General features: G+C 42.7%; 1 protein-coding gene across 1 annotated transcript in view; it reads right to left on the bottom strand.

Annotated features, from left to right (window-relative positions):
- The window catches only part of msh3 (mutS homolog 3 (E. coli)), a 209,193-nt gene that overhangs the window by 114,253 nt on the left and 72,432 nt on the right, over positions 1-22,508 (bottom strand). Inside the window, 3 exon segments of the mRNA XM_052019597.1 lie at positions 12,576-12,683; positions 14,272-14,388; positions 22,195-22,259. Coding sequence (XP_051875557.1) covers positions 12,576-12,683; positions 14,272-14,388; positions 22,195-22,259 — 290 coding nt within the window.

A 22,508-nucleotide genomic window follows, 5' to 3' on the forward strand; every position in this document is an offset into this window, starting at 1 on the left:
CTATTTTTCTATCATTCATGTGTCTATCTAAGAGTCTCTTAAATGTCCCTATTGCATCTGCCTCCACAACCTCTGCTGGCAGTGCATTCCAAACACCCACCACTCTGTGTGTAAAAAAAAACTTACCCCTGACATCCCCCTTACACTTTCCTCCAATCACCTTAAAATTATGCCCCCACGTTAGCCATTGTCGCCCCGGGAAAAAGTCTCTGACTGTCCACTCGATCTATGCCTCTTATCATCTTGTACACCTCTATCAGTCACTTAATTTAATTTTAATTTTTTAAATTTTATTTACATCATGGTAACAGGCTCTTCCAGCCCAACAAGTCCGCACCACCCATTTTAAACCCAAATTAACCTACCCATATGTCTTTGTAATGTGGGGGGAAACCGGAGCACCCAGAGGAAACCCACACAGACATGGGAGAACGTACAAACTCCTTACAGACAGCGACGGGAATCGAAACCCGATCGCTGGCATGGTAATAGCGTTGCGCTAACCGCTACACTACCGTGCCGCCCTAAGAAAGCCCTAGCTCATTCAACCTATCCTCATAAGACATGCTCTCCAATCCAGGCAGCATCCTGGTAAATCTCCTCTGCACCCTCTCTAAAGCTTCCACATCCTTCCTATAATGAGGCAACCAGAACTGAACACAATACTCCAAGTGCGGTCTGACCAGAGTTCTACAGAGCTGCAACATTACTTCACGGCTCTTGAACTCAATAGCCTGACTAATGAAGGCCAACACTCCATACGCCTTCTTAACTACCCAATTGACCTGTGCGGCAACCTTGAGGGATCCCTCTGTTCCTCCACACTGCTAAGAGTCCTGCCATTAACCTTGTATTCTGCCTTCAAATTCGATCTTCCAAAGTGTATCACTTCACATTTTTCCCGGTTGAACTCAATTTGCCACTTCTCAGCCCAGCAGAGCATTCTATCAATATCCTGTTGTAACCTACAGCAACCTTCTACACTACCCACTACACCACCAACCTTCGTGTCATCAGCAAACTTACTAACCCACCCTTCCACACCCTCACCCTATATAAAAAAAAATCACAAAGAACAGGGGTCCCAGAACAGATCCCTGCAGAACACCACTGGTCACCAACCTCCAGGCAGAATACGCTCCATCTACCACCACCCTCTGTCTTCTGTGGGTGAGCCACTTCTGAATCCACATAGCCAAGTTTCCCTGGATCCCATATCTCCCGACCTTCTGAATGAGCCTTCCATGAGGAACCTTATCAAACGTCTTACTGAAATCCATGTACACCACATCCACTGCTCTACCTTCATCAATGTGCTTTGTCATATCCTCAGAGAATTCAATCAGGCTCGTGAGGCACGACCTGCCCCTTACAAAGCCATGCTGACTGTCCCTAATCAGCCTATGCTTCTCCAAATGCCCACAAATCCTGTCTCTAAGAATCTTCTCGTAATTTGTCCACCACTGAAGTAAGACTCATTGGTCTGCAATTCCCAGGGTTATCCCTACTCCCTTTCTTAAACAAAGGAACAACATTTGCCAGCCTCCAATCATCTGTCACTACTCCTGTGGCCAGTGAGGACGCAAAGATCATTGCCAAAGGTGCAGCAATCTCTTCCCTCGCTTCCCGTAATAACCTTGGATATATCCAGTCCTGCCCTGGTGACTTATCTATCCTAATGTTTTTTTTAAAAAGTTCCACCACATCCTCTTTCCTCACGTCGACATGCCCTGGTGTATCAGCCTGTCGTACACCATTGGCATTGGTATTGGTTTATTATTGCCACTTGTACCGAGACACAGTGAAAAACTTGTCTTACAAACCAATCGTACAGGTCAATTCATCACACAGTGCAGTTACATTGAGTCAGTACAGAGTGCATTGATGTAGTACAGGTAAAAACAATAACAGTACAGAGTAAAGTGTCACAGCTACAGAGAAAGTGCAGTGCAATAAGGTGCAAGGTCACAACAAGGTAGATAGTGAGGTCAGAGTCCATCTCATTGTATAAGGGAACTGTTCAATAGTCTTATCACAATGGGGTAGAAGCAGTCCTTAAGTCTGGTGGTATGTGCCCTCAGGCATCTCTATCTTCTATCTGATGGAAGAGGAGAGAAGAGAGAATGTCCCGGGTGGGTGGGGTCTTTGATTATGCTGGCTGCTTCACCAAGACAACGAGAGGTAAAGACAGAGTCCAAGGAGGGGAGGCTGGTGTCCGTGAAGCGCTGGGCTGTGTCCACAACTCTCTGCAGTTTCTTGTGGTCCTGGGCAGAGCAGTTGCCGTGATACATCCAGATAGGATGCTTTCCATGGTGCATCGGTAAAAGTTGGTGAGTCAAAGGGGACAAACCAAATTTCTTTAGCCTCCTGATGAAGTAGAGGTGCTAGTGAGCTTTCTTGGCTGTGGCATCTACGTGATTTGACCAGGACAGGCTGTTGATGTTCACACCCAGGAACTTGAAGCTCTCAACCCTAGCACCATTGACGTAGACAGGTGCATGTACACCGCCCCCTTTCCTGAAGTCAATGACCAGATCTTTTGTTTTGTTAACATTGAGGGAAAGGTCAAGGTCTCTCTCTCTCTCTGGTGAATACTGAAGCAAAATATTCATTAAGGACCTCCCTTACCTCTTCCAACTCCAGGCACATGTTTCCTCTCTTATCGCTGATCGGTCCTACCCTCACTCCAGTCATCCTCCTATTCTTCACATACATGTACAACGCCTTGGGGTTTTCCTTAATCCTACTCGCCAAGGCCTTCTCATGCCCGCTTCTAGCTCTCTTAAGTCCATTCTTAAGCTCCCTCCTGGCTACCTTGTATCTCTCCAGAGCCCTGTCTGATCCTTGCTTTCCATACCTTAGGTAAGCTGCTTTCTTCCTCTTGACAAGATATTCTACATCTCGCATCAACCACGGTTCCTTCACTCTACCATCCTTACCCTGCCTCAATGGGACAAACCTATCCAGAACCCCGTGCACGTACTCCCTAAACAACCTCCACATTTCCGCTGTGCACTTCCCCAAGAACATCTGTTCCTAATTTAGCCCCAAGTTCCTGCCTAATAGCATCATAATTCCCCCTCCCCCAGTTAAATACTTTCCCATATCGTCTGCACCTCTCCCTCTCCTAGGCTATGGGAAAGGTCAAAGAGTTATGGTCACTGTCTCCAAAATGCTCTCCCACTGAGAGATCTGAAACCTGATCAGGCTCATTGCCTAGTACCAGGTCCAGAATGGCCTCTCCTCTAGTTGGCCTGTCCACACACTGTGTCAGGAATCCTTCCTGGACACACCTAACAAATTCTGCCCCATCTATCCCCTTTACGCTAAGGAGGTGCCAATCAATATTAGGGAAGTTGAAATCACCCATAACAACAGCCCTGTTATTTTTGCACCTCTCCAAAATCTGCCTCCCGATCTGCTCCTCAGTGTCTCTGCTGCTATTGGGGGGTCTGTAGAATACTCCCAATAGAGTGATCACTCCGTTTCTGTTTCTGACTTCCACCCACACTGGCTCAGTGGATGATCCCTCCAGGACATCCTCCCTTTCTACAGCTGTGATACTGTCCCTGATCAGCAAAGCCACTCCCCCACCTCTTTTACCTCCGTCCCTGTCCCTTTTGAAACATCTAAACCCCAGAATATCCAGCAGCCATTCCTGCCCTTGCGACAGCCAAGTCTCTGTAATGGCCACCACGTCATAGTTCCACGTACTTACCCACACTCTAAGTTCATCAGCCTTGTTCCTGATACTTCTCACATTAGACATACTTCAGCCCATCCAACTGACTGCAATTTTGCCGTTTCAACTGCCGACCCTTCCTCAGTCTTTCTACACTCTGCATCTACTTGTACACTAAATGCACCAACCTCTGACCTATCACTTGGGTTCCCATTCCCCTGCCGAACTGGTTTCCAACAGCTCTCACATCTTCTAGTTTCAGACCACTCTGTTATAAGACTTCATCTGTGAGGCATAAAGCACATTCGATGATGATCTTATGCAAGTCCCACATGTTTTTAATGAGTAACAATTCAATGGTTAAATGAATGAGAGAGTTCCGGACACTCAAACATAACATACCAAGCAGAGGAATACTTAATAAAGGGAAATCAGAAGAATGTCACTGAAAACTAGCTTGGCCACTGTATTTTAAAAGAGATGTCTGAATACATACAAGAAGAAACTGCTTTTCATATGGGGTAAATTGGTAGTTAATCCAAACAATCAAATAGTATCAGACTAGCTAAATTAATCTAGGTAGGTCAACAGCAGAAAATCACCAAACTAATGGAGAAGAGCTATCGTTTACCTTGGAAATCTTAGGTCAGTGTGACCACACTGTAAAGTTATTGGGGGGAGGACTTTCATGATTGTCTTCCCTCCAATAGATTAGAACCATAGAACACTACAGCACAGAAAACAGGCCATTTGACCCTTCTAGTCTGTGCCAAAACGTTATTCCGCTAGTCCCACTTACCTGCACCCAGTCCATAACTCTCCAGACCTCTCCCATCCATCTATCTATCCAATTTATTCTTAAAGTTTAAGAGTGAGCCCGCATTTACTACATCAGATGGCAACCCGTTCCACACTCCCACCACTCTGAGTGAAGAAGTTCCCCCTAATGTTCCCCCTAAACCTTTCCCCTTTCACCCTGAAGCCATGTCCTCTCGTACTTATCTCTCCTAATCTAGGTGGAAAGAGCCTACTCGCATTAACTCTGTCTATGCCCCTCATCATTTTGTAAACCTCTATCAAATCTCCCCTCATTCTTCTACGCTCCAAGGAATAAAGTCCTAACCTGTCCAATCTTTCCCTGTAACTCAACTCCTGAAGACCCAGCAACATTCTAGTAAATCTCCTCTGCACTCTTTCAATCTTACTGACATCCTTCCTGTAGTTAGGTGACCAGAACTGCACACAATACTCCAAATTTGGCCTCACCAGTGACTTATACAACCTCACCATAACATCCCAACTCCTATACTCAATACTTTGATTTATGAATGCCAGGATGCCAAAAGCCTTCTTTACAACTCTGTCTACCTGTGACGCCACTTTCAGGGAATTATGTATCTGAACTCCCAGATCCCTTTGTTCTTCCGCACTCCTCAGTGCCCTACCATTTACTGTGTATGTCCTACCTTGATTTGTCCTTCCAAAATGCAACACCTCACACTTGTCTGCATTAAATTCCATCTGCCATTTCCTGGCCCATTCTTCCAGTTGGTTCAGATCCCTCTGCAAGCTTTGAAAGCCTTCCTCACTGTCCACTACGCCTCCAATCTTAGTGTCATCAGCAAACTTGCTGATCCAATTTACCACATTATCATCTAGATCATTGATATAGACAATAAACAACAATGGCCCCAGTACAGATCCCTGAGGCACACCACTAGTCACAGGCCTCCAGTCTGAGAAACAATCATCCACTACCACTCTCTGTCTTCTCCCACACAATCAATTTCAAATCCAGTTTACAACCTTTCCATGGATACCTAGTGACTGAACCTTCTGAACTAACCTCCCATGTGGGACCTTGTCAAAGGCCTTACTAAAGTGCTTTGAAAAAAAAAATCAATCTAAAACAAATCCAACTTCCCTGTGCTTCTCAACACAACCAAACATTCCACTGCCTCACACGTTCAGTGACTTTCTCGTTGTTTAATGTTGGGTGCAGGATTTCTCACAATTCTTCTCTCGTCAGTATGGCATTAAGAGTTAAGCACACAACTGGAGTCTGTGAAGGCCAGACCAAGCAGGGATTGTTCGTTTCCCTTGCTTGCATCACATTCATGACACAAGTTTTTTGTTGAGAAAACAAGTAGTTTTTCAAATTTAAGTCCATAACTTGACCTTATTGAATATGAATTTATTGTTTTTTTTAAATCAGCATGTGTTGGTGCACATCCAAGCTACTTTGCTTAATGCATCAGGCCAGTTTAAGTGCAAATCCAGTTAAAGAAAACAGAACTTTGTTTTCTTAGGAAGTAATAGTTCCAAGGATGAGCCAATAATTTTACTTAGTCTTATCTTCACAGAATCAATACGTTTGTTTTGTAATGGAGTTTTTACAAAATTACACGTAGAACATAGAACAATTACAGCGCAATTCAGGCCTTTTGGCCCACAAAGCTGTGCCAAACATGTCCCTACCCTAGAAATTACTAGGCTTACACATAGCCCTCTAGTTTACTCAGCTCCATATACCTATCTGACAGTCTCTTGAAAGACCCTATCGTATCAGCCTCCACCACCGTTACCGGCAGCCCATTCCACACACTCACCACTCTCTGAGTAAAAAACTTACCCCTGACATCTCCTCTATATCTACTCCCCAGCACCTTAAACCTATGTCCTCTTGTGGCCACCAATTCAGCCCTGGGGAAAAGCCTCTGACTATCGACCCTATCAATACCTCTCATCGTCTTATACACCTCTATCAGGTCCCCCCTCATCCTCCGTCTCTCCAAGGAGAAAAGGCCAAGTTCCCTCAACCTGCTTTCATAAGGCATGCTCCGCATCCCAGGCAGCATCCTTGTATATCTCCTCTGCACCCTCTCTATGACTTCCACATCTTTCCTGTAGTGAGGCAACCAGAACTGAGCACAATAGTCCAAGTGGGGTCTGACCAGGGTCCTATATAGCTGCAACAATACCTTCCGGCTCCTAAATTCAATACCTCGATTGATGAAGGACAATACACCATATGCCTTCTTAACCACAGAGTCAACCTGCGCAGCCGCTTTGAGCATCCTATGGACTTGGACCCCAAGATCCCTCTGATCCTCCACACTGCCAAGAGTCCTACCATTAAGACTATATTCCACCAACATATTTGACCTACCAAAATGAACCACTTCACACTTATCTGGGTTGAACTGCATCTGCCACTTCTCAGCCCAACTCTGCATCCTATCTATATCCCTCCGTAACCTCTGACAGCCCTCTATACTATCCACAACACCCCCAACCTTCGTGTCATCTGCAAACTTACTAACCCATCCCTCCACTTCCTCATCCAGGTCATTTATAAAAATCATGAAGAGTAAGGGTCCCAGGACAGATCCCTGAGGTACACCACTGGTCACCGACCTCCACTCAGAATACAACCCCTCAACAACCACTCTTTGCCTTCTGTGGCCCAGCCAGTTCTGGATCCACATTGCAATGTCCCCTTGGATCCCATATCTCCTCATCTTCTCCATAAGCCTCGCATGGGGTACCTTATCAAACGCCTTGCTGAAATCCATATACACTACATCTACTACTCTCCCTTCATCGATGTGCTTAGTCACATCCTCAAAAAATTCAATCAGGCTCGTAAGGCAGGACCTGCCCTTGACAAAGCCATGCTGACTATTCCTAATCATATTATACCTGTCCAAATGTTCATAAATCCTGCCTCTCAGGATCTTCTCCATCAGCTTACCAACCACTGAGGTAAGACTCACAGGTCTATAATTTCCTGGACTATCCCTACTCCCCTTCTTGAATAAGGGAACAACATCCGCAACCCTCCAATCTTCCGGAACCTCTCCGGTCTCCATGGATGACACAAAGATCATCGTCAGAGGTTCCGCAATCTCCTCCCTCGCCTCCCACAGCAACCTGGGGTACATCTCATCCGGTCCCGGCGACTTATCTAACTTGATGCTTTCCAAAAGTTTCAGCACCACCTCTTTTCTAATATGTACATGCTCAAGCTTTTCAGGCCACTGCAAGTCGCCACTACAATCCTCCAGATCTTTTTCTGTGGTGAATACTGATGTGAAGTATTCATTAAGTACCTCCGCTATTTCTTCCGGATCCATACACACTTTCCCACTGCTGCACTTGATAGGCCCCATCCTTTCGCATCTCATCCTCTTACCCTTCACATACTTGTAGAACACCTTGGGGTTTTCCTTAATCCTGCCCGCCAAGGCCTTCTCATATCCCCTTCTGGCTCTCCTAATCTCTTTCTTAAGTTCCTTCCTTTCAGCCTTGTACTCCTCCAGATCTCTAACATTACCTAGCTCTCTGTACCTTTTGTATGCTTTTCTTTTCCTTTTGACTAGATTTATTATAGCCTTCATACACCACGGTTCCTGTATCCTGTCACAACTCCCCTGTCACATCGGAACATGTCTGTTCAGAGCTCCACACAAATATCCCCTGAATATTTGCCACATATCTTCCGTACTTTTCCCAGAGAACATCCGTTCCCAATTTAATCTTCCAATTTCCTGCTTGAGAGCCTCATAATTCCCTTTACTCCAAGTAAACGCCTTTCTAGCCTGTCTGTTCCTATCCCTCTCTAGTGCTAACGTAAAGGAGATAGAATTATGATCGCTATCACCAAAATGTTCACCCACTGAGAGATCTGACACCTGACCAGGTTCATTTCCCAATATCAAATCAAGCACAGCCTCTCCTCTTGTAGGTCAATCTACATACTGTGTCAAGAACCCTTCCTGAACACACCTAACAAACTCCACCCCATCTAAACCCCTCACTGTCTGGAGATGCCAATCGATGTTTAAGAAATTAAAATCCCCCATCACAACAACTCTGTTATTCTCACACCTTTCCAGGATCTGCTTCCCTATCTGCTCCTCAATAACCCTGTCACTATTGGGCGGCCTATAAAAAAACACCCAGCACCGTTATCGACCCCTTCCTGTTCCTAACCTCCACCCACAGAGACTCCGTAGACAATCCCTCCACAACGTCCACCTTTTCCGCAGCCGTGACACTATCTCTGATCAACAGTGCCACTCCCCCACCTCTCCTGCCTCCCTCTCTGTCCTTCCTGAAACATCTAAAACCCAGCACTTGAATCAACCATTCCAGCCCCGGAGCCATCCAAGTCTCTGTAATGGCCACCACATCATAGCTCCAAGTATCGATCCAAGCTCTAAGCTCATCCGCCTTGTTCACAACACTCCTTGCGTTAAAATAGACGCATCTCAAACCTATCTGAACATGTCCCTTCTCTATCACCTGCCCACAGCACCCAGTCCTAGCCTCCTCCACTCGAGAGCCAAACGCCTCCTCCCCAGTCTCTGCAATACAGATCCCACCCCCCAACAATTCTAGTTTAAACTCTCCCCAGTAGCCTTAGCAAGCCTCCCCGCCAGTATGTTGGTCCCCCTGGGATTCAAGTGCAACCTGTCCTCTTTGAACAGGTCACACCTGCCCCAAAAGAGGCCCCAATAATCCAGAAAACTGAATCCCTGCTCCTTACTCCAATCCCTCAGCCACGCATTTAACCTCCTCCTCATTCTGTTCCTATACCCACTGTCGCTTAGCACAGGCAGTAATCTGGAAATTACTACCTTTGAGGTCCTGCTTCTCAACTTCCTTCCTAATTCTCTATAGTCTTTTTTCAGGACCTCATTCCTTTCCCTACCTATGTCGTTGGTACCAATATGTACCACAGCCTCTGGCTGTTCTCCTTCCCCCTTCAGGATATCTTGGACACGATCCGAAACATCCCGGACCCTGGCACCTGGGAGGCAAACTACCTTCCGAGTTTCTTTCCTGTGTCCACAGAATCGCTTGTCTGCCCACCTAACTATAGAATCCCCTATCACTAGTGCCCTCCTCTCTCCTTCCCTACCCACCTGAGCCACAGGGACGGGCTCTGTGCCAGAGACACTGCCACTGTTGCTTCCCCCAGGTAGGCTGTCTCCCCCAACAGTACTCAAGCAGGAGTACATATTGTCAAGGGGTACAGCCACAGGGGTACTCTCTAGTACCTGACTCTTCCCCTTCCCCCGCCTGACTGTGACCCAATTGCTTGATTCCGTTGTTCCCGGCGTGCCCACCTGCCTATGACTCCTCTCTATCACCTCCTCACTCTCCTTGACCAGACGAAGGTCATCGAGCTGCATCTCCTGTTCCCTAACACGGTCCCTCAGGAGCTGCAGCTCGACACACCGGGCGCAGATGTAGCCCTCCAGGAGGCAGGGAGACTCCGGGAACTCCCACATCTGACACTGAGTACAGGAAACTGCACTCATACCCCTTCCTTAACTCTAGTCGCCTCCCTTTACGCCGAAGCCCCTTGAGCCAAAGCCCAGAACACTCTGCTCCCTCTCACTCCGCTGCCCGCTCCGACGCTGCCCGCTGGATATGGCGGTTGGCTTTCTAAACTGCCTGCGCCATCCAGCCCCCGCTCTACCACTTAAAACTTTTACAACCCTTATAAAAACACCTTATAAAAACACTAACCCTATTAAATCACAACCCTATTAAAAAAACTAAGCCTTAAACTTAAAACGCTAATAAAAAAATAAAGAAAAGCTTATCTGCTCCGAAGTCCTCCGAAGCGAAGCCCACGAAGCCTCCGAAGTATTTTTTACTTTTTTTTGTCCCCGCGTTTTAAACTTTAGAGGGGGATATAAAGCACTCTAGAATTAAATGCAATTCAAAATTTTTCATAAAGAATTTCAGATAAGAAATCTTTTCACCCCAATGCCAACTGAGGCAGAAGACATCAAGAGGAGCTGCTAAGTTAGAAACCTTCCTGAAACCACTGTGCAAGACATGGTCAGTTTTCCATTACAATTCCTCAATCCATGAAATGTAGACACTGAAGGAAAGGCCGTAATAATCTGTGCAACACAACCTGTTATTAACATGTTCAACCCCCCTTCAAGCTAACCCAGAGAAAAGGAATGCAATTCTAATGAGTTTCTAATTATATGATTGAAACAATCTTTGCTAAAACACCCACCTGTAAAACTACAGGGGAAACACGTGCAACTAAGGAAACTAAGGAAGGAAATTTGCAGTCTTTATCCATCCAAATGTCACACCAATAACAGCCTTGAAGGCATTTCAAAAAGTTATATAAAATGATGTATTACAGGAGACCATTCACTTCATCATAAATATCATAACTTATCTCCGAATAACCAAACTTTGGGGTAGGGACAATGGTGTAGTTGTCAGTGCACCGTCATTCTGGATTAAATGAGACACTAATAATGAATGAGTACACAAGCTCAGTTAAATGTGGAAAAGAAGAATTTGCTTTCTAATTGCCCAACTTCTCCACACAATGTGTGTCACGCTGGCATTTCACCATGTAACTTATCATTAAAACCCCTGCCAGAAGATGGAACTACAGTACTAACCATCAGTTAACTATTAGGCAAGCCAAAAATTGATACATTTAGGTGTCAGTCAGTTTCTAAACAACATGAAAAATCTTTACTACCAACTGGCAAGCTCTCTGATACAGCCTCATTTTTGCAGGTTTTGACGTCTGTTGAAGAACTTTAAGATGGTTAAAATTAAACCCCTTAACCATTTCTTTCTGTTGCTTTTATACCTCATTCAAGGTAACAACTCAGTGAAATTTTTCCTCAACCTACCAAAGACTTGACACCTGAAATAGGTCACAGTACATACCAACTATCAATGGAATTTAAGATCAGATGCATTACTTTTGCAGTACCTTTACGTAGAGAAGCTATGTTTCCATTTTTCTTTTACACCCTTATCACATTATCAAACCAATCAATGCCCTTTTAAAGTTGTTCAAATTTAGAACAGCACAGGAACAGGCCCTTCGGCCCACAATTAGTGCCGAGCTAACTAAATTAGTAATCAAATACCTAACTAAACTAATCCCTTCTGTCTACTCAATGAAGGCAGAAGGCATATCCCTCCATTTAGCACAGATGCCCTTTCCTTACACAAAGTGCATCCTTCCACCCCACCATTACTTCATCCACAACGCAGAGTAGACAGACTCTTCGGCCCAACCTTGTTCAAAGGGCAAGTAATGTTCTGAAACTGCTTTACACAGAATTAGGGAGTCAAGGTGTTGGAACGAAGTGCACTTAATATAAATGAACATGTTGGTTCAAGGATAAGGACAGGGGGTAAAGTTCAAGGCCCAGCCAGGGAACGCACACCTCATGCAAACTGACATCTCAGAGCAGTACTGAAACAAAACATTGCTCTGATGGAGCTGTGCTCTACCAGAGGAGAGAATGAACAAAGATCCTATAATCTGAGATGAAACACACATTCCAAAGACATACGGGTTAGGAAGTTATGGGCATGCTATGTTGGCGCCAGAAGTGTGGCGACACTTGTGGGCTGCCCCCTATGCAGAAGGTGCATTTCACCGTGTTTCAATGTACAGATAACGAATAAAGAAATCTTATCTCATCTTAACAGATGCTATGGAATACTTAAAAAGTTTTACTGAGATCCTAACAAAAATTTATCTCCACTTCCAAATTAATCGAAACAGAGCATCTGGTTATTTATTTCAATTTTGATTTGTGGGGCTGTTCTCTGAATAAAATTGGTTGTTGCATTATTCAACACCCACAACATTGACTATGTTCCAAAAATACCTTATTACAGTCTTTTGGACATCTTAAAAGTTGAGAAAGATGTTGCTAATATACAAGTTCTTTCTTTCTAAAGCAAAATCCGCACAGGAAGGTCGCAATGAGCGAACACCAAGCAAAACTGGACTGGAAAACTAGAATGAAAGCAGGAACTTAAGAGATCCTTGAGATGAACAGCAGAAAAAGACAAGGGCAAGATTACACTTCATTACCTGGAATATCCTCCTTGCTTGGCAACTGCAGCCAATGAAAAGGTGCAGTCAATGGTTGCCAGGTGACCAATTGCCTTTCTTATTCCATGGTAGTGCTCACCAAACTGACTGTACGTGAACAGAATGAGAATTACATTGAGAAAATAAGTTACAAAGTAGAATAAATATTCCTAAACAACTTAATAAATATCCTTTTTTATGAATATTTTAATCATCATACTGAGATGTGCACTGGATTTTAAAAGTAATTAAAGAAGTCAACTGAATCATTTTCCTCAAACCACGAATGCCAAAAGAATTTTCAGTCAGCATTTTCCTGAAGAAAAATAATTTCCTTTGCTCACTTCAAATTAATTCACTTCATTTCAGTATTTAGCATTCTTCAATCTCAATGATGCTTGGAGATGAATTAGTTTAGAGTTTCCCATTGGAATGACAAGAGCAATTCCACGGCACCATTCAAAAGAATATTAGCTCTTGGAGGAATTTGGCATCCTGATCAAATTCAGTCAACAAAACAGTGACAGTACTTCAAATTCAACTGATTGGCTATTGGATTATCTTGAGAATGGGTCTATGTAAATGCACCTTCTTTAATTATTCCATTAAAGGAAATTTGTCCTTCTTAGAAAGAGGACAAACAGCTGTCAGAAGCTGCTGAACGTTAGTGGCTGCAATGGTGAATTTAAGTTCTGGGTGTGGAAGATCCTGTCGACGTTCCTATTTCCCTTCTCCCACCCCATAGAAATGCACTTCCAAAATGTAGAATTTCAATACCTGCCACATTTAACTGTACAGTTTTTATCTCCTGTCACAGTCTCAATATAGCATAGAGGTAATATCTGCAGAGTATTCAAATTTAAGCCTTGAGAACGGGAAATTTCAGTTTCAATAACTATGACTTGTATTTGTTAAAGCTGTGAGAGAACATTGAAATGAGTCTCCAATATTTAAAAGTTGCTCAGTAGAATAGAAAAGACAATCGACTTCAAGTTCTGGCTCTGCAATTTGGGTAATACAAATCAAAAACTAACAAACCACAAGTTCAAGATGAATATCAGAAGAGATTCTTATAATCAAACAGTGAATAATGCATGGTGAAAGTCATCCCATTTTTAGGCCAATGGAAAAAGAAACTTTGGAATCACTCAGGAAGTAACATTAAATTTCTTGCTAGAGTTATGGATTTCTTGGAAGGATTACTTCAAAGAGCCAAACAGTTTCAATTGTACACACCTCCATGATTTTTCATGTGTCTTTTCAATAAATATTTTTAAAAATTTAAGGAATGGGCATATCAATCACTCCCGTGTGAAAGAGCTGGACTTATGCTTAAGCAGATAATTATATGCTGATCAAGACATCCCCATGTATGTGGAGATAGACAAAGCTTGAGAAATCCCAGCAGTTTACAGGGGCATTAAACAAATGTTAAGAGTTATATATTTCAATATGAAATATAAACAAAATGTGACTATTCAATAGCTAATAAACTGAGAATGCCAATGCAAGAGCAGCAGAAATATAATGCACCAGCAGAACATTTTTAAACTTAAGATCTTGAACTGAGGCACCAACATTCATAAAAACATTTGTAAATGTAGTTGATCAATTTAATTTCATGTTTGCATTCTCTACTGCTTCAACAATCAGGCTAACAAACAGTTCAAATTCAGAGTTAATACCCTTGACATACTCCAGCAATTTCAGCCACTCTGCACTGCAGTCGAGGACAAGTTGTTCACGAAGCTGGCACAGCTGCCTATACTGCTCCACGATGAATGGGGTATGGAAACGGACGACAGCTTTTGTGCTATGGAAAGAAAAGGAACAGAACCAAGGTTACACAAGTAATCGTTATGTCACTAGTAGAGGAAGTCAGATTCACAATGGTTTCTTTCTGAATTAACCTTGAAAATGAATGAAAAAGAAATATTGTTATACAAAGTCCATTTTCCACACTGTTCATTATGCCACAGGAAGCATTCAATAACTGAGATGCAGCCCTTCAAAGTAGATCTGCACATAGATGATCTTTCAAGTGGAAGTTTAATTTAATATCAAAACTTTCCTCACATCTACCAAAATAAATAGGCATAACGATCAGGCAAAAAAGACACATCATAAAGCCAGAATTCTCAACAAACAGGACAAGCAGTTTGTTCCAATAAGATTTTTGTTGGTGCTCTGAAAATGGCATTATACAATCATTGGGACTGCTTATTGCAAAACTGCAGTAGCCCAGCTAAAGTTATACTGCTGCAATTTGTAGAATGTTGTGCTGAGACAAACCATTTACCCCATCGGTAGACAGATTTACACTATTTATTATACCATTTATATATTTTTTTAAAATCACCAAATTATTGAATGATACAGCAGAGGAGGCCACAGTTAATAGTCCACTGCCACTTAACAGTTTCTCCCCAATTACATTCTTACGTTCCGAGAAATACAGCTTCTCAAAACCATGCAGTGTGCTGGGGTCTCTCATCCTGTAACCATTCTAGTAAATCACTTCTGCATCTTCTCAACAACTTCACTGTCTTTTCCGAAATATTGCAACCAGAACGTAACAACTACTCTGGGTGAAACCAAACCAGTGTCTTATCAGCACAAATTCCTTTTCTTTGAAATCTGTTCCTCTGTAATAAAACCGAGGATCCTATATGATTTTTAAAAGTAACCTAATCAGCATTTTGCCATTTTCAGAGTTGTATGCCCATATTTCAGGTCTCTGTTCCTACACCCACTGAAAACTGTGCCTACCATTCAGTTCCTATAGTTTCCCCCATTCAACCTTGCAGAACATGTCATTTAGTGCTTCATGCCATTAAACTTCTACCCTTGCGCCTTGCAGCTTACCAGTCATTTGTAAATTTGTACAGATAAATTGCTCTGTATTTACAGAAATGAACCTAATTTCAATCCTTTTGCTCATGAAAATATGACAGAAGTATGTGCCTGAAACAATCTTTGTGGCTTTTTCCTTATATTTTAATGGTGCCTGATCTAAAACTGTACGCTCACTGATTCAATAAGCCGAGGCTCCTTGGAAGATTAAAAAAAAACTTTGTGGTTCAGTGGCAACAACAGAAGTCCCAATGAACCAGCCCATCTGTTCCAACAAAAATCTGCAGATCTGAAAACCAGAAGAGAAATAGAAACCACAGGAGCCCTCCCAGCATGTCGTTCTGTGGGTAGGGGCTGGAAGGTAGTAAGGCAACATACTCAGTGCTTTCAGTGTGGACACTTGCATTGATTTGAATGAGTCAGTAAACATCAGGGATTATTCAGTTTTTCCAGAAATATTGCTTTTGTCACCACTGTATTAAGAACAGATTTTATAAGGGAGAATGCAGAAGCTCTTTCAAGGCTGTTATCGGGGGTGTTCATCCCTCTCTCCACCAAGACCAAGTTTCAGTTTCCACCCACTTTTCCAAAAATTTATAAGTGGAGAATAAAGCAGAAGGGATTAGCAAAGGAATTACTACAGGACACAAAGCAGGTGGATACATTAGAACGATTGGAAAACTGATCCAATGTAAAAAGATAAAAGACAAAGGTATCACTGGTGCTGTGGATAAGTTGTATATGGATCTAGGTAAAGTTGCAGGGATGGGAATAGATATAATGATAAGTTTGAAGTTCATTTTAGGTCCAAATGGATACATAATATTTATAAGGCACTGGTCAGGATGTGAAAAGCTAGAGTTGTATTCAGCAGCTGGAACTTTTCACGACACAGAGGCCATTGCTGGGTCAAGGCGACTGGTGGAAGATGGCGGTAGATACCATCAACGTTGTTATTTTACAGAAACAACAGTTGCAAAATAACAGCCTACCATTGGTTTCAGTTATGTACATATTTGAATAAATGCATATGCCGGTTGATTACCCATAAATGGTGTCACCAAAGGAATAAGGTTGAAATCAGATTATGGGAGGATACTAGAGAAGATCATGTGGAAGAAATTGCACCCAAACACTTAAAGCAACATTTAGAGGGTCAACACACATTGACAGCAGCACCACAGAAGTATTCCAGCTTTTGCTGCAACAGTGCTGGTGCCGTAAGCAAGGCAGTAACTCTGCCAGACTGCGGAAATTTAAACCATACATTTGTACGAGACACACAATCGGAGCTGGTGCCTGAACTTCACGTGGGACTGTAAGCTGTTTCAGAAGTGACAGAGGACAACAGCAATGTACATGATTTACGCAGCAGCACAGTGGAAATACTTAAAGTTTTGTCCAAATTCTGTTAACTTGTCTCCCCATTAGGCAAGGAAACACCTCCTATCACCTTCTGTTAAGATTACTGGAATTTCCCATTGAATGTGTGTGTCCCTTTGCATTTATTAAAAACCATGAAGTGGAAATGTGCAGGACCTCCACGTGAAGAGCAGCAACCGAGCCGGACACTCAGACTTTGGTGTCCAACCTTGTGCACAGAACACCACGATTCCGTTTAAAATGCAAAAGTGCAACAACATTATGTTCAATCTTGTTCAAACAATGTTAATTGAAATACACAATCTCCAAACATGTATTTGATTGATATACAATCACCGTTGACCAGTATAATCTAGATCAGGCATGATTTCCAGGCAGGAAGAGGCCACAATAACTGCACTACACTAACGCTGGAGATTTTAATCACGTACATTCTTGCAATGACTGTATAAATATAATGGTATTTTCTGCTGTTTATCTAATATCACCCCATTCTTCATAAGCTGTTAATCAAAAATATTTCCATACTGAAACTAACCAAATGACTGGATTATACTATAGACTGTAGCTCACAGTGCAATCCAAAGCAAGGCGTTCCAAGAAGTTCAATGAAAGGGTTAATACCACAGAAAGAATAAATCATTCCATTGCAAAACCAGGGAATGCAAAGAAACCTGAAGATCCTAATGACAAAAATATACAGAGACTCTACTTTAAAAATTAGTAGCTTTGCCCAAGCAAGAGTGTTTGAACAGATTAGTTGGGGCTGCAAAATCATTTAAGATTTTCTATGTACAAATATCAAAAGTTATACCATTCAAGTTAGAAAAGGTATGATAATCCTTGTTGTTCTCTGGGTCATAATAAGGAAAGATAATCAAATTAGAACCATAGAACATTACAGCACAGAAAACAGGCCATTCGGCCCTTCTAGTCTGTGCCGAAACTTTATTCCACTAGTCCCATTGACCTGCACCCAGTCCATAACCCTCCAGACCACTCCCATCCATGTATCTATCCAATTTATTCTTAAAACTTAGGAATGAGTCCGCATTTACCACGTCAGATGGCAGCTTGTTCCACACTCCCACCACTCTGAGTGAAGAAGTTCCCCCTAATGTTCCCCCAAACCTTTTCCCTTTCACCCTGAAGCCATGTCCTCTCGTACTTATCTCTCCTAATCTAGGTGGAAAGAGCCTACTCGCATTAACTCTGTCTATACCCCTCATCATTTTGTAAACCTCTATCAAATCTCCCCTCATTCTTTTGCGCTCCAAGGAATAAAGTCCTAACCTGTTCAATCTTTCCCTGTAACTCAACTCCTGAAGACCCAGCAACATTCTAGTAAATCTCCTCTGCACTCTTTCAATCTTACAAATATCCTTCCTATAGTTAGGTGACCAGAACTGCACACAATACTCCAAATTTGGCCTCACCAATGTCTTATACAACCTCACCATAACATCCCAACTCCTAAACTCAACACTTTGATTTATGAATGCCAGGATGCCAAAAGCCTTCTTTACGACACTGTCTACTCGTGACACCACTTTCAGGGAACAATATATCTGAACTCCCAGATCCCTTTGTTCCTCCGCACTCCTCAGTGCCCTACCATTTACTGTGTATGTGCTACTTTGATTTGTCCTTCCAAAATGCAACACCCCACACTTGTCTGCATTAAATTCTATCTGCCATTTTCTGGACCATTTTTCCAGCTGGTCCAGATCCCTCTGCAAGCTTTGAAAGCCTTCCTCACTGTCCACAACGCCTCCAATCTTAGTGTCATCAGCAAACATGCTGATCCAATTTACCACATTATCATCTAGATAATTGATATAGACAACAAACAACAATGGCCCCAGTACAGATCCCTGAGGCAAATTCTCTGGCAATCACTGAACATCTGTACAAGGAGCTACATACAAAAAGCTGGAGGAACTCAACAGACCTGGCAGTGTAAAATCTCCCCACCTATACATATCCCTTCACCTCTTTATACTGGCTCTCTCTCCTCTATTCTTCAGTCCACATGAAGGGTCTCGACCTGCAACATCGACTGTCCATTTCCCTCCACAGATGCTGCCTGACCCACTGATCTCCTCCAGCTTTGTGTATGTGGCTCCAGATTCCGCACCTGCAGTCTCGTGTCTCCACCCGTACTAGGAGGCAATTTTACAGCAACTGAGAAATGCCACAGAACTCCCTTCACCCAAGTTCAGGTCATGGATATATTGTAAAAAAAGTATGATGGTCCGAATATTGACTCCTTAAGGACTCTTAAAATCTAAAATTAAAACTATTCACTACTTAACTTCCTGGCCTTCAGACATTTTTTTGCCACCACCCATTTATCTCCATAGTTTGCTGAAGCCTATTATTATATATCAAATACCTTTCGGAAGTTCAAATATCACCTAATAAACTTTTTTTTAAACTTTACCAAAGATCTCAAGGAAATTAGTCAGACTACAGCATGCTGGTCTCAGTTATGAGCCCAAATTTTTCCAAGTGATAATTCATTTTACCACGAGGCCAACTTGTCTTGCTCGACCTGGTTTAGCTCCCTTCTCTTTTTGAACACTAGTATTTTCAAACGCTCAGTCCTCTGACAACTTTCCCATACCCAAGCAGTTAATGAAAGATAGTGGCCAAAATCTCAGCTCTTTGCATCCACTGTAATCACATTTTTGCTGTAAAGCAGTGACCAGAACTATACTCAGTGATTAAGCAGTGGTCTACCTAATGTTGCATCCAGTTCTAATATAACCTCCCTGCTATTACAATCCATACTTCAGCTAATAAAGGAAACTATCACATGTGCCCTTTTAAACCACCTTAACGATTTGCTGTTATCTTAAAGAATCTGCCCACACTCCAAAGTTTCTTTGTTTCTCCACACCATTCACTACCGCCCTATTTATCATGTACTTCCTTCCCTTTTCGTACCTCCCAAAATATTATCTTGCACTTCTCCCAACTGAATTCCAGAATTAGGTTTATTATCACTGACATACGATGTGAAATGTGTTGTTTTGCAGCAGCAGTACAGTGTAAGACAAAGCCATAAAAGTTACTACAAGTTACATTTAGAGTCATAGAGCAGTACAACACAGATACAGGCCCTTCGGCCCAACCAGTCCATGCTGACCACGGTGCCCACCCAGCTAGTCCCAATTTCCTGTGTTTGGCCCATATCCCTCCAAGCCCTGCCCCTCCATGTACCTATCCAAGTGCTGCTTAAATGATACTGTTGTACCTGCCTCACCCACTTCCTCTGGCAGCTCGTTCCATATACTCACTACCCTCTGCGTGAAGTTGCCCCTCAGGTCTTTGTCAAATCTTTCCCCTCTCACCCTAAATCTATACCCCCTAGTTCTGGACTCTCCTACCCTGGGGAAAGGACTGTTACCGTCCACCTTATCTATGCCTCTCATAATTTTAAACACTTCTACAAGGTCGCCCCTCATTCTCCTACGTTCCAAGGAATAAAGACCCAGCCTGGCCAACCTCTCCCTATAACTCAGACCCTCGAGTCCTAGCAACATCCTCGTAAATCTTCTCTGCACTCTTTCCAGCTTAACCACATTTTTCCTACAACAGGGTGACCAAGACTGTACACAGTGCTCCAAGTGTGGCCTCACCAACGACTTGTACAACTGCAACACAATGTCCCAACTCCTGTGCTCAATACCCTGACTGATGGATGTGCAGTGAGGGTTACCAGTATAGATTTTTTTATATACGTAAAGAAACACATGGTACAAACTCTGGGTTTCAATTACCCATGCTCATTCATGCTTATTTAAGATGCAGATATGTTCTATTTAGATTGACGGAGTACTTGGGTTAACTTGACAATAGCAAAATGGACACAAGATTGAAATATTGAGCATGTGTAACCTCCAAAATGGCACTCGAAGGAGGACACTGCATGGCATGGAATGGCTAAAAGAAGTTGATTGAGTTGTATTTATGAATTGATCTGTATGAACGGTTTGCAAGACAAGTTTCTCACTGTTCCTTGGTACAAGTGACAATAATAAACCAATACCAATATACAAACCCTAGCAAAGCAGTACCCATTATTGACAAGCTTACACTGCGACATAGCTGATGAATATTTCAAAGCAACCATTATAAATGCTGCTTTAAGGCTTTCACTGCCACTGTGCTGCTGAATCAAAAGACAAAAACAAAATCAACAGTCCAACATGCAAAGAGCAATTAAGAAGGCCAATGGGATGTTAGCTTTCATAAGTCGTGGGATTGAGTTTAAGAGCCGCGAGGTTATGATGCAGCTTTACAAAACTCTAGTTAGGCCACATTTAGAGTACTGTGTTCAGTTCTGGTCGCCTCATTATAGGAAGGATGTGGAGGCGTTGGAGAGGGTGCAGAGGAGATTTACCAGGATGCTGCCTGGATTGGAGGGTATTGAATATGAGGAGAGGCTTAAGGTGCTAGGGCTTTATTCACTGGAAAGGAGGAGGAGAGGAGACATGATAGAGGTATATAAAATATTGAGAAGAATAGATAGAGTAGACAGTCAGCGCCTCCTTCCCAGGGCACCAATGCTCAAGACGAGAGGTCATGGCTTTAAGGTTATGGGTGGGAGGTTCAGGGGAGATGTCAGAGGGAGGTTTTTCACCCAAAGAGTGTTTGGTGCATGGAATGCACTGCCTGGGGTGGTGGTGGAGGCAGATACATTGAACAGGTTCAAGAGCTTGTTGGATAGGCATATGGAGGGACGTGAGATAGAGGGATATGCGGGAGGAAGGGGTTAGGTAGTGTGAGGGTGGTCTGATGGACGGCACGACACGGTGGGCCGAAGGGCCTGTTTTGTGCTGTATGGTTCTATGGTTCTTAAAAGTTAATTCCCATATCCTCTCATGAATGCTTGCTACAGCCCACCCACTCCATGTGGCACCTCCTTGGATCAGATGTACTTTTGCTTCAACATTGACCCAAATACATAAAGACAGCAGAGCCAGAACGAGACTGAAGGATAGCTGTCTTTCAGTTTAGATAACAAGATAAGCCTGAAGGGGGACACTATTTTGCAGGTATCCAGACCAGTGCATGATCCTCCGACATCAAAGGCAGATAAGTTGGTCGTTCATTCATTCTGGTGGTGAGACCTTTCACTGGATTAAGTAACTACAACATTTGTCCACACAACAGGAGTTATCACACTTCATAAAGTAATCCATTGACTATTAAATGCTTTGGAATACACTGGAAATGTGATAAAGTGCTCCATAAATTCAAGTTACCATTTGGTAATTGTTAACAATATCATTGCTTTCTAAATACCTTATCATCAGAAAATAGTCAAAATGATCCACTCTTTTTTAAGTTGCAATACAATTCCCAGATTACATACCTGGAAATCTTTGTCCATTCTGATGGAATGATGTGCAGCAGGGAATTTTTCACTTCTATGAGAAACTAGAAAATAAAATGCAAATCATACAATTATTTTCACATGCTGCTGTTGTGGCGTGTCAATACAACTGAAGCTGCTTTTCTACCCCAATGATTTACAACAATTTAAGTAGGTTCAGTTTGGTTGGTTGGTAACAGTGCAACAATTAGTGTTACATTTGCTGTAAACTACAGTTCTTAGGATTAGAATATTTACACTACCAACTAAATCATCACTAAAAATCAAAAGACTGCAGATGTTAGAAATCTGAA

The sequence above is a fragment of the Pristis pectinata genome, chromosome 7, assembly GCF_009764475.1.
Source record: "Pristis pectinata isolate sPriPec2 chromosome 7, sPriPec2.1.pri, whole genome shotgun sequence".
Classification (NCBI taxonomy): domain Eukaryota; kingdom Metazoa; phylum Chordata; class Chondrichthyes; order Rhinopristiformes; family Pristidae; genus Pristis; species Pristis pectinata.